The sequence below is a fragment of the Cryptomeria japonica genome, chromosome 11 (assembly GCF_030272615.1).
Source record: "Cryptomeria japonica chromosome 11, Sugi_1.0, whole genome shotgun sequence".
NCBI lineage: Eukaryota > Viridiplantae > Streptophyta > Pinopsida > Cupressales > Cupressaceae > Cryptomeria > Cryptomeria japonica.
Window position 1 is genome coordinate 687122950 of NC_081415.1, and position 13623 is coordinate 687136572.

The following is a 13623-nucleotide window of genomic DNA, read 5'->3' on the forward strand; positions in this document are numbered from 1 at the left end:
CTATTTGGTATTAATTATGAATAAAATGAACTTTCCTTATTTTATATTAGTTCGAATTTTGACTAATATATTATAATAAGAGTTCAATATTTGATTTTTCAATAAAGATCAAAAGTTAAATATTAGTTTGCTTAAATACTTTGCTTAACTATTATTTGATTATTTAGTCTTGCGGGAGTTGGTTTTCCTACGGGAATTTTACCCGCTATTGTCTTTTAAATAAGGATTGGCAAATAAGGAGAGCATCGGATTTTTATAAAATACAATGCTTGGAAGAGAAATTAACTATCCGTGTAATATCAATACCAGTTGAATAATTCCTTTCGCCAGCCTTAACTAGCCTATTGGAACTACGAAGTGACGAATCCCTGCAGAATGACCTATTGGCGTGAGTACTGTTCGTAATACGAGTTAGGAGAAACCTATCAGAGCTTGGTGGAACGACACGCAACTCCATTCCTTCCCGCGTGTTCAGAACGACACGCAACTCCATTCATCCTCAGAAAACCCGATATCGGGTGTGGTTTTTGTTATACAGACGACACACAAACTTCATCCTTGCCCGCGTGTTCATAAACGACACACAACTTCATTCATTCACAGAAACCCGATATCGGGTGTGGTCTTGTATGCCGGTTCCTTTCTGCTCGCGTGAACTAGTAAACCCGACAACGGGTGTGTCCAGGACATGTTCCTATAGACACGAAAAACCAAAGCAGGCGTAGCAGGTGCCGTGAGAGAAGCGGGTAAACATATATCGAGGAACTAAAATCTTATTGCATTCATTAATGGAGGGCCATCTACGAAGGATGGATAAAGACTTCCAGTTAGCCGACAACCACGAGAATGGGCACAAGCAACCCCTGCAAATTAACAGGTGCACCGTGTGATACTCTATTGAATGTTGAATAATGACTATCAATAAACGTTGTGTTCTCAATTAAACCTGAAAGTTAATTTGGGATTGTATGGGTTATATTATTAATGAAATCCATAGGCATTTTACTACATTTCTGTATAATCTGGACAAACACATCTATTTGCAGTCAGTCCTAGTAAGGAATTTTACAACACCTCCTTTAGATGCAAATGCTAATTGTATTATTGACAACCATTTCTCATTATATTCTTAACCTATGCTATATTGGCCACGTCTACCCAACATTATATTTAACAAAGTTTACAAAAGAGACACTTAACACTTCTTTTGAAAACTCATTAATAACATATGCTAAATATTATTTACATATATTAATATGTTAATACAAATTCAAATACAACCAAAAAAAAAAGTTACACTTAAAATGATCCACTTACAAGATCTTTTGAATCATTGAAACAATACTTCTTGTATGATTGTCAATACCACTATCCTATTCTCCTCCTCCCAATTAAAATGTGGGCATCTCCACTTACCTATTTATTATTAGTTCCTGCCGACAGGCAGGTAACTAACGCATTCGTTAGATTCAATTAATTTTATAAACTGACCAATCATTTTATAGTATTTAAGAATATTTGGTTGCACTTCTATAGTTTTGATTTTTTCCATATTTTTATAATAACAAAAAAGTTATTTATCAACAATTTTATTGGTAATTGCTACTGCATAATTAATTTTTCTTATTTTATTTTAAATTTTAAATTGTCACCTCCCAGCTACATTATTATGACTATGATGTATAATACACAGAAAAGACTTCGATCCATTTTTCACTGTCTTTTATTGCCATTTTATTTTGTCGGTTAAAGTCATCAATTTTCTGAACCTGCCTGCCACAACATGAGAAGATTTTGCGACGATGCAAGAGAAAACCAAAAGTGAAGGCAAAGACCAAAGGCAAAGGCTTCTATTGTTATGCGAAAGTTTTAGGCGTTTCTACGGAGGAGTTGGGGGTAGCATTTTCACAGGTTTTTCCTTTTCCATTAAACGTTAGAGCTTGTATTTCATAGATGAAGTTGCAGAGAGGTGATATTTATTTTCTTTGCGGCTGGTCACATGATGGCGCCAGAGGGCGGAAGAGGAGTGGATTATGTGGAGTTTTTGGGGTGAGGTCGTATGGGCTTCGGATTTGGTTTCTAGGGCACGATCTGTGGAAGGGAGGTTGTTTATTTGTTTTGGCTAGGGTTTCAAGATGAGGTTTGGTGAGAGGAGAAGAGGAGTAGCGGGGGGAATAAAATGCTCGGCTGCCGGTTTGAATGGCGGAGACTTTGACGTGCTTGGTTAAAATGGGTAAAACGCTCTAGGCTTTGTTAAAACGACGGAATACTCGCCGGATTTTGGAACATAGGGTGTTGAAATAGTAGGTGTTATTACAAGAGAATTAAAAGAAAACGGCTGTGAAAATGGCGAAGAAGTGGAGAAACGGCTATGATTATGTTCAGGGTTTGAGGAAACAATGACCGTAAATGTATTGGTAGTTTGATGCGTTTAGGATTAAGAGGATTTGTTGTTTTATTTATTAAATTGTAGTTGTAAAGTTAAAAGATAATAATAATTAATTTTTTATATAAATATAAATTAATTTAGATAACTGTTCATTAATATTAGTTATAATAATATAAATATTTTTATATTAAAATATCTTATGTAAATTCAATATTAAATAAAATTTTAATACATATAATTTTTTTTATATTAATATTATATTTTTCAATATAGTAATTAACTAGAATATTTTGAAGATAATTTACTAAAGATAATTATTTAAAAAAATAATAATTACAAAGTATGAATTTTAAATTTTGAATATGAAAGGTAAAATTTATAAATTAGTTTAATCAGCTAATTTATTTATAATATTGTAGTCATCTACATTTTTATAATTATTAGTAATCATGAAATGCATTTGGCACTGAAATCTAAAGATTGCACTCTTTAAAATTTGTAAAAAACTATTAGAATCTTGATAAAAATTAAACCCACTTTATTTCAATCTTATAGACACCTAAGTTTTGTTGTTCTTTACCATTATACCTAGCATGTACATTAACCTTTTCGAACTCCCCTCTACCACCCATACATTTTCTATTCTCCTCTCGAGAGAAACATGACGCTTTGAGTCTCTTGTTTTAATAATTAAACAATATAAATATTTATTTCATTATTTAAAAAAAACCAAACAAACACTTTTTAAAAAACCTCAAATTTTTCCATTACTTTTTGACTCATGAATGAGTTTACCTAATGATAAGAAATTTCAATCATCCAGATTGAATTGTGAATGGGCAAGGGATTCATCCAATCTAGAAAGTGGACATGTTACAGTTCTTAGAATCTAGAATGTTGGCTTTCACGCCAGTCCATAGATTTTCGTGCACTCATCCAATATCCGTTGGGCAAAAACTACCAATACAATTCTTGAAGTTCTGTCCCCACAGAGCAATAGAAGTAAGAAAATTGGAAGTCAATTCAATGCTTTTATGGATGTTCTTTCATTCTTGTACTCTTCTTTTTGGAACTCTCTCGCGTTGACGCTAGCAAGTCGACGATACAATCCAACCATTTTTCCACAATATGTCGTCTGCAATGATTCAAAGCAAGAACGAAAAGACTATAAAAACGCAGAGCAGCTTACAAATGTCTCCTCCATCTGCTAAACCCAAGTTCAAAGCCAAATGGATGAAGCAGCCAAGCACCACGCTGAAAAAGCGGCTAAAATTTCCGCCAGATACATTGCTATTATTGTTTTTTGTGCACTTGCTCTGAGTCCCACAGGAGGGGAGGGTAGCTGCCCTGTAAAAAATGGCCCAGTGGCAAACTCTTCTAATCTCTTAATATTTTTACAGCAAGTGCAGCAATCTGCATTGCAAACATTTGGCTCCTCTGATTTTGATCCCAAGCGTTATGTCGATTTGCCTCTCCGCTATAATTTGTCCGTCGCTACACAGGCTTTTTCAGCCTTGCCTCAGCCCTTGCCTTCAAAAGTACTCTCTGATTTTATCGGCAAGTATTTTGGGGAGGCAGGAGATGATGTGGGTGTTCATTCTCCACCGGATTTTGTCACAGAGCCGAAGAGATTTTTACCCGGTGTTAAAAATCAGGAGGTAAGAAAATGGGCTTTACAGGTGCATTCTCTGTGGAAAGTACTGAGCAGGAAAGTTAATAAAAGTGTGGGTGAAGAGCCTGATGACCATACCCTTCTTCCTTTACCTGAGGCTCTCATTATCCCTGGCTCACGCTTCAGAGAAGTTTATTATTGGGACAGTTACTGGATTATCAGGTAAGTCTGAAATTTCTATACATCTGTCATCTGTAATGCATAACTATAAGTTTTTATTAAGTCCGTAAATTGATATCATTTATACCCACACTATTTTTTTTTTAAACAGTTAATTGATAACCAATATTTTTTTTAATCAGTAAGTTAATAGACACCCATAACTTTCTTTTACTCGGTAACTTGATAAAATTTCACAGCCACAATCAATCGGTAAGTCGACAAACACTGACATTCACTACTTGTTAGCAAGTTGATAACCACAGGCGACCGCAATTGTTTTATGGAGAGTCACATGGTTTTTCAATAAATTGGTCAACAAGTGCACACAATAAGTAAACGTTTCCATCCTCAAAATTTAGCCCAGTGAATTGGTAAACATCCAAACCATTGGAAGTTTAGTAGCAAGTTCGAAATATTGTTAGGCCAAGAAGTCCTCTAGCTATTGGTCTGGGTATTGCAAACATGCCATTGTCAGGACATTGTTACATCTTATCATACAGAGCTTCTGGAATCAATTGTGTGAGTTTTTTTTCGATGGTTTGGATCAAACTCCATGATCCATTCTTTTCTCTTGTCTTGCTCTCTTCTTCTCGACGATAGATCATGGAGTTCGATCTGAAACATGAAAGAAAAAAACTCACACAATTGATTCCAGAAGCTATGTATAATAATATCAGGGACTGTGGAAATCATATGTCTACAATTGCTACATCTTATTAACTGAATATGGTCTACAAGATAGTAAGTAGATGGCTAGCGAATTGACAATTAAGAATTACACATGATTTTCTGGAATTATGCAAATTTGGAGTTTTTTGAGGAGACAAAGATTGCTAAAAACAAGTTCACTGTAGGTTGTGTCATAATACCCACCGGCAAAAATATTAATGGAAGAGTAGTGTGATTCATGCCCTGGACTATGTAATGTGTAATGTAGTAATTCGGTCAATGTGGGGCTCCAAAGACACCAACGTAAGAGTTCCTGAAGGCCCCTGTAGGCTGCATGATCTTGGAACATGGGTTATGATGGGTTGAGTAAAATGCATTTCATCCGTTCAAAATTTGGACTGGTGAAGTTCATTTAGTGACACTCTTTTGCCAGAGGTGTGAAGATGCACATTAGGTAGTATCTACTTCACCTAATGCAAGACAAATGTTTAAGGTGGTATTTATGTTGAGAAGGATCCTTGAACTTTTGAGTTTGAGCTTGTGAAACTTAGTTTTCAAACTCTTCTCATGTTTGAGGCTAGAGTTCAAATTTTGGTTGTGCATAATTTTTCCAGCAAGGTGACAGACAGCATTGCGAAGGCCAGCCAATCTTCATAACTCAGGAATAGCTAATCACAGAAGGACTAGTTCTGCATTCCCAGCAAAAGGGTTTGGATACCAAATCAGAGATTCAGAAGTTCTAATAGCATCTTTGAGATTAGAATTTTGAAGGAAAAAATTGCTCAAAGCAAAGAAAATTACCGTTTGCATATTAATTAGCCATAAAAGAAGATGAAGACTCTTTGTACGTTATTCGATCTTCATTTGTCCTATAAAAAAAAATCTAAACCTACAAACGAACAATTACAACAGTGTCTCTAAGTGTGTATGGATTCTGGATTGCCAACTTGGAACAGTGTAGGCAGACAAGAAAGCATTAGACAGGTACTCTAAAGCCTTAATAGGACTTTGAACTTGTCTAGCACAAAATATAGAGAAAGTTAGAAACCAACCAACCAAACAAATGGAAATGAAATAAGCTGTAACATGGAGTGCACTTGCGATCCTAAGAATCATGTGCCCAATTTGAATTTGTGTAGCCCACCAAATCGATATCAGTGCCTGCTGTTTAGGGAATCTCAAAACCGTAAGTACCCTGAATGTAATAGAGAATCCACTTGACTAACTTCTAGCGTAGCTCATTCAGCTCTTGCATAAATGGGGGGACCATGCCGACAACACATGAAATGTTGGGTCTTGTTTGAGTTAGATAAATGAGGCTCCTAACAAGATGTCGATACAAAGTAACATCAATCAAGGGTGAACATTGAGCCTCAAGTTTGACTTCAAAAAGGAAGGGAGTCGAAGCAAGTTTGCAATCAACCATGTGAAACTTCGAGAGCAAATCTAGAGCAAATTTGAGTGTGGTTTGTAGAAGGATGCAACATTCTGATTGATGGGTGGACATGTTGATTTTATAGATCAGACTGAAAGCAGCAAACAGAAAATAAAACAAGAACACATAGAACACAGCTGTACCCTGGGAAAACGTCCCTCTTGGAGGTGAAAAACCCAGCAATCAAAATCTCAGTTGTATTAGATTAAACAGTATGTATCTTATAAGTTTTGCTTCAACACTTGAAGCAATATATCAGCACAGTAATTCCAAATCTAGGGTATGAACAGCAGTAACCAAATCTGCACTTAGGGCAACTTATCTGCATGATCCTTGCTGCAGGTGATTCACCAATCAGATGTAGGCCATTTGCTTGATAAGGAGATACTTTGCTTGGTCTGAGAATGATTTGCTGGCCTTAGATCAGTTCTCTTGCTGAAGGTATATATTTGCTGCTACCATGGTTGAGATTCGCTGCTCAGAACTGGTTCACTGTCCTTGGGAATGAATTCACTGCTCTTAGAAATGAGTTCGCTGCTCTTGGGATATACTCGCTGATCAGAAGAAGTATTTCGCTTCTCTGCTGAAGGTGATTGATCGCTGAATGAAGGTGTGTATGAACGTGTGAATGAACCTTGTATTTATATGTGCCTAGACCTTATTGGATACCTCAGGTCAGCCTTGCAAAGATGACAATTAATAATAATATAGTGCTCTAAACTTGGTGCCCAATATAGGGTCAGCCCTATTACATAATTACAAGTTACATAAATCGCCCAAATAGGGCCGACCCAAACAAGGGTAAATATGACAAAGTGAATTATCAACATGGCTAAGGTTGACATGCCAATTAGCCATTAGGTTTGCTAGGTCGGCCCTAGAAGGATCCGACCTAGCTACACATCAACAGGACAAATGCTAGAAATCGTTCACTTCTTAATATCATGGAAACATGCAGCAAAGGCCCTTATTTTTTAAGGAAATAGTCTGTTCAAAACAAGAAAAAGTGCAAAGTTTCTTCAAAACCCGCTATGTGATGCCATCGAGGAGGCAATGGGCTTCTCATGTAGTCCAAATTGTTATAGGTGTTTCCTTTGTTTGTAAAGGAGCAAGCTTGTTGCTATAGAAAAGGTACAAACATATCTTTTGGACACCATGTTGTGTGTGCATTTGTTGAATAATGTATTCAAAGATATTGGCAAGTTTCAATGGATTTTAGATCTCCTTGAAAATGATAGAAAAATACAAATGTTCATGTGTAATCATCACAACACCCAAGTTATTTGTTGAAAATTTACCAAGGTGGAACTCCTCAAACCTACTGATACATGGTTTTCTTCTTATTTAATGCTCCTTGAGCATCTTTATGTATTCAAATGAGCTTTGTTATGTTAGTTAGTGAAGCATGGGCATCATGGAGACAATCTATATCAGATAATGCATTTGAGGTGAGAAGTGTGGTCCTTGATGACCATTTTTGGGCTGATGTTAAATTTGTAGTTGACTTTATTTAGCCCATATGTGGGGTGATCAAATTTATTGATTTAGACAAGCCATGTTTGGAAGAATTTATGAAGAAATGCATTCTATGTGTGAAAGAATTAAGAAAATGATAGGTGTTAGAAATCTTTCTCCATATCTTTTGATAGAAGAAAAGTTACATGGAAGATGGAACAAACTTAACACACCCCTTTATTCTGCTGCTTATGCCTTGAATCTAAAGTGTAATGATACAAAATTGACCAAGAAGAGGTCTCCATATGAGAATAGAGAGGTAATGAAGGGATTTTGGGTTGCAGTAAAACAGATTTATGGGTGAGTTGAGAATGCTTCAATTATTGGGACTCAGTGGAATAAGTTTTCATGTGGGCAATGTGATTTTTCTTCTGTGGAAGCCATATATGATATTTGTGCAAAAAAATATCCTATAGAGTGGTGGTGGAACCATGGAAGTGAAAACCTAAATTGCAATCATTTGCAATTAGATTGCTCTCATAAGTAGCCAACTTTTTATCTTGTGAGAGGAATAAGAGTGTGTGGCTTATTCATTCATGTAAGTGGAACTGATTAGGGTTGAATAAAGCAGATAACCTAGTCTACATTTATAGCTTACTTTGCCTTCTCTCTCATGTACACCCTCAGTAACAGGGGGGCCCTTTAACAAAATAGGACCGAATTCCACCGGATGGAGCAATTGTACCCGTGGAAGATGAAGTGGTTGATCTAGATGGCCTCGATATTTTCCCCCAATTCTATTGCCTACAAAGGAACTTGAGCTTGAGAGTGATGAGTATTTGGAGAGTATAGTGAAGGACATCGAAATTGACAACATAGTTGATATAGGAGTGGAATTTCATCCATTGAATGACACTATTATAATTTATAGTTCTGATTTTTGTTTTTTAAATTTGGATCAATATTTTTATATGTAGTATGAACTCTCGAATCAAGAGTTTTGAATGTTGACACTATATTTAAATTAGTATATTAGTCGTCTGTTTAAACTTGAAAGTTAAATGTCATGACCTATGTTATTGATTGTAAAAGAAATTGAAATAGCAAACAATTAGTCTTCTCAATTAACCTCTCATTAAACTTGATGTATATTCGAACTTTCAATATATATTGGCATCTCCAAGTGTTTATCTTCAACCTTTTTGAAAAATGATGTACTAGTACCAGTACCCATCTCTGATACCAATGTTAGTACTAGTCTCTTGGGAACTATGTAGATATGTCTAATTTGAATTCTTTGAGATGGAAAACAAAGGCCACATCTATTGGAAGGTGGACTGAAATGGGTATCCTTTCTCAAGTTTTGAGGAACTTGGTATTGAAGTCTATAATTGCCTCTTGCATAGCCCTTTTAATTGTGATTAGTTGTTGCAGAAACAAGGATTTGTTTTTTTTTTGCTTGAGGCATTCAAAGTAAGCATCTTTGAGTTCATCCCGGATTCCCAAGTGACTATGGGATTTTGAGTCAGAGACCTATACCAATCTAATGCATTTCCCTTGAAAGAAGTGGTGAGCAACCTTAACACAATATCTTGTTGGGTGATGTAATGTAGAATAGCCCTTTTAATTGTGATTAGTTGTTGCAGAAACAAGGATTTTTTTTTTTTTTGCTCGAGGCATTCAAAGTAAGCATCTTTGAGTTCATCCCAAGTGACTATGGGATTTTGAGTCAGAGACCTATACCAATCTAATGCTTTTCCCTTGAAAGTGGTGAGCAACCTTAACACAATATCTTGTTGGGTGATGTAATATAGAGTGTAGATAGTTGCGACATCTTATAGATGTTTCAGAGGAGTTTTGAAGTTCTCTCTCATGAACTTTGGTAAAGATTTGAGTGTATTTACAAGGATGGGGTCTCATGTGGCTAGGAGAGTTGGTGGAATCAAAGGGCTGCCATTAATCCAATTTATGAAATTTCTTTGAGCTCCTGGGTTTTCCATTGAAGGGAATGGAAGTGATAGAGGGATTATGTTGACAATTCTTTTTCTTGGAGGAATAACTAGGAGATAGGGGTGGTCAGTTGTAAAAGATTATAAAAATACGAGTTCCCACAAATGGAAGATCTGCTGACTAATCTTAATTGTGCTAGTTTTTCTTCAGGTCCCATCGGCCTGTCAAAAATAGTGATAAATTTGCATTTTCATGCACCTTTGTACCAGCATGGGAAATCTTGTAAATGTGGGATATTATTTACAAGATAACCTTTGGATTGAGAAGCCGGTTCTTCTTGTGATCTTCAATGAATTCTTGATTGGACTTGAGAAGAAAGGGAAATATAATGTTCAAAATAAGGTATTAAACTACTAGGTGCAGTGTTAAGAAAGAGATTTTATTTCTGCCATTTGACATTTGTACATAGTTCGTATCATTCAATATCAACCACTTTCAGTGAAAAGAAAAGGGCATTATTATGCATGATTTCAATCTCATTTACAAATTACATAATTTCATATGAACAAACTAAGGCTTCAAATGGCATAACAATTGAACAATGATAAAAGAGTTGAAGAAAAATCATAGATAGACAAAAGGAGAGATAAGTTATATATGTATCAGTTTTCTTTACAAAAAATATGAAAGGCGAAACTTGCACAGTTGTACTTGACTCCATTAACTGAACACGAAATACAATCTCTTGTCTTGAAGGCTTGAGTATTAGAAAGATCAGTGTTTCTCTCCTCTTCTCCCCTCAAAGAAAACCTTCTCTCTTTTTTTTAGTGCTACATAACTTATATTGCTTCCTTTGGAGAAAGTGTGACAAAATTTTAAAATTGGGAGGCTGCATTCTAGGAATCTGCGTGATGGGGCTCAAATCAGCCTTCGAGACAGTGATTTTGGATGAAATACTTGGCATGTATTTCCTTCTTTAAGTTTTCTTTATTTCTCTGTTAAATGAGTCCTTTTATCATATTGGACGAATCCAGGGAATCCAGCTACCTTGTACCATGTTCATCTTCCACCAATGTTGCAACAGAAAGTATGTGTTAGTTTTGATAATGTTTTTGGCAAGTGTTGAGGTGCCATGTGTCTGTTTCGTAGCAAAATATTCTTTAAGAACATTCTCTTGAGCATGGGCTCCACCACTAGTCGATGTGTTCATTTTTGATCAATGGTGCTAGGTACGAGTTCTCAAATTGATACTCATGAAATAGTGTGCACATTGTCAATTATGGGGTTGATCGATAGTTGCACTTCCTTGAGACTATAACTCATACTTCATACCTTTTATCAAAATGGGGCACCCACTTTATCCGTCATGTCATCTTTGGTCAATGGCACACCTAGAATGAGGTGTCAGTCTGACACTGATTTTAAGGAGTGTCAAATTGACACATCGAACAACGCTGGTTGTCAATTTTTTATTTCCCTGTTTTTATGAAAGGATGTTAATAAAATTGGGCCCATCGGTTTGGCTGAAACTTTAAGTTACATCCAATAGCGTAGCAGTTCCAAGTTGTCAGACTAACAACATTGAAATGTTGCACCGATAGTTTGATCCTTTGATCCTCTGGGTATGGTCAAGGTTCTGTTATGTCAACTGTGTAGGGCTTTCTTTATGATCTTCCTGTTGCATTGGTCGTTGATCTTTAAAATGACCAATGGTGAGGATCTGTTGTTGATACCGTGGGACAAATAAAATCTGTGGAGCTGCTGAAATACTTGCAACTTATTGAAATGCAATATGAAAAAAAATAATGTAACATATTGCTGTTGATTAATTCTCGAACAGAAAGGGAAACAAAAATGTATAAGAAAAGGAAGAGCACAAGAAACACTGATTAATGTCGTGTTAAAAGGGCAAATGAAGAGGCGAGCTCAAAACCTACACTAACATATCTACTAGGAAGACTGAAGCTGCTTCAGCAATTTTTAGACTCATATGTATGTTTTTCCATTTTTCTCTATTCTTTGTGTTCTCAGTACTTATACATTTTCTCTATATTTCCATGTTGTGTACTTTTCTTTTCCCACAGTGAACTGGCTTAGCATATTTTCTATAATTGAAATTTATGGTTTGAATCAAGCCTAGCAATTTTTAGACTACATATATATATTTCCTATATTCTTTCATTTTTCTCTATTCTTTGTGTTCTCAGTACTTCATACATTTTCTCTATATTTCCATGTTGTGTACTTTTCTTCTCCCACAGTGAACTGGTTTAGTATATTTTCTATAATTCAAATTTCTGGTTTGAATCAAGGCTATGTGAAGTCTGCATTGGTTAAGAATAATGATTATTCATACAGAGTCAGACTATAGCTGATTGCATACGAAATAAATCGGCCATCACCATGAGGCAAAAATGCTGGACAAGCAGCTGGCTATTATAATTATGAAGGCACCTGAGAAAAGTCAAACCTTGTGATTTAAAATAATCAAATGTTGGCTTATATTAAGACCTTCACTCATTGGAAACTTGGATGATGTGCTCAATTTTGCACGCAGTCTATGCAATTTAACCATTGTTTTATCTTTACAGTTATAAAGTTTTATTATGTAAATTCTCTCTGTTATGAATGTGTATGACTAATGTATGTGATTGATGTTTAAGAGGCTCATTAGATTAAGAGACTTTACTTTGTTTTAACATTTAAATTTATGTTGTGACAGTTTCGTTTAAAACAAAATTTGAGTACTTGCAGGGGCCTTCTTGCCAGCAAAATGTATGAGACGGCCAAGGGAATTGTCAACAATCTGATGTCACTTATACACACCTATGGATTTGTTCTGAATGGTGCTAGAACTTACTACACTAATAGAAGGTAACACGTTTTCCTTTCTATTTTATTGATGACTTGATATTATGGATATTGGGTATAGTGTTAGGAATTATTACACTGATAGAAGTATTGTGTTTCCCTTTCCAATTTTAAAATGACTCGATATTATGGATTTTGTTGAGTAGACCATTCTTTTCAAACTAGTGAATTCCTTTCTTGCCTTTAAATAATCATCCCTCCCTTGAATGTGAAATTTATTAACCAAAAGAATGAAGTTGCAGAGAGAAACCAAAAGAAAATACATTATCCAGGATAAGAATAAAAGAATCCCAATTAAGGCATGCAAATGAAGGAAAAGGCCAGAGAGAACTCTGACAGCCTGAAAAAACTAGTCAGCAAAATTTAACTAAGAAGCTGAAGTGATTCTTAACTTAGGTTTTAGATAATGAAGCCTCTGTCTTGTTACTTTATATATCCTGCCCTGGACTACGGGTTCCTCTAGTATCTTAACAAAGCTCATCATTTGAATAAGGTGTGGATGGCCTTATGTTGTCCTCTTCCATTGTAATCGTATATAAACAAGAGGCATAATTTTTCCATGGTCTTGTATTATATCTGACAAACATGGATTCAGGTAATTTGCATTAGAGAAGTAGCTGCTGCTTCTCTCTCTCAATTAGTCATGGAGTATTTGGGTTCAATGCATGTTCCTGCGGAAGTTATCAACTATGTGTAGCAACAGAGAGCTTGCTGGCTTCCTTAAGGACACAATTTATTTTTTCATGCTCTCTGCTTCTGTATTTTAATGATCCATGAGGCCTAAAATATTTTCTTTCATGGCAAATTAGTGGTGATTAATAAAGATTTCTGTTGGTCTGTGGTGCTTTTCACTGTATATTCCCTGTACAAGTTTTCTTGTGGCAGTATTGGTACGTTTCAGTGAAATATTGTTCTGTGAGGCAACTGCAAGATCAAAAGAAGGAAATTGTGCATAGTAAGGTCAAGACAAATTATATAACTTAATATGTGAACATCCTGGCATGTAACATTGCTTTTATT

At 35.6% G+C, this 13623-nt stretch overlaps 1 protein-coding gene across 1 annotated transcript in view; it reads left to right on the forward strand.

The window, feature by feature from the left end:
* Positions 1–3339: 3339 nt before the first annotated feature.
* Positions 3340–13623, forward strand: part of LOC131038143 (probable trehalase) — an 86873-nt gene continuing 76589 nt past the window's right edge. Inside the window, exons 1-2 of the mRNA XM_057970475.2 lie at positions 3340–4223; positions 12487–12606. Of these exons, the coding sequence (XP_057826458.1) occupies positions 3619–4223; positions 12487–12606 (725 nt within the window). The 5' untranslated portion in view covers positions 3340–3618. The remainder of the gene's footprint in view (positions 4224–12486; positions 12607–13623) is intronic.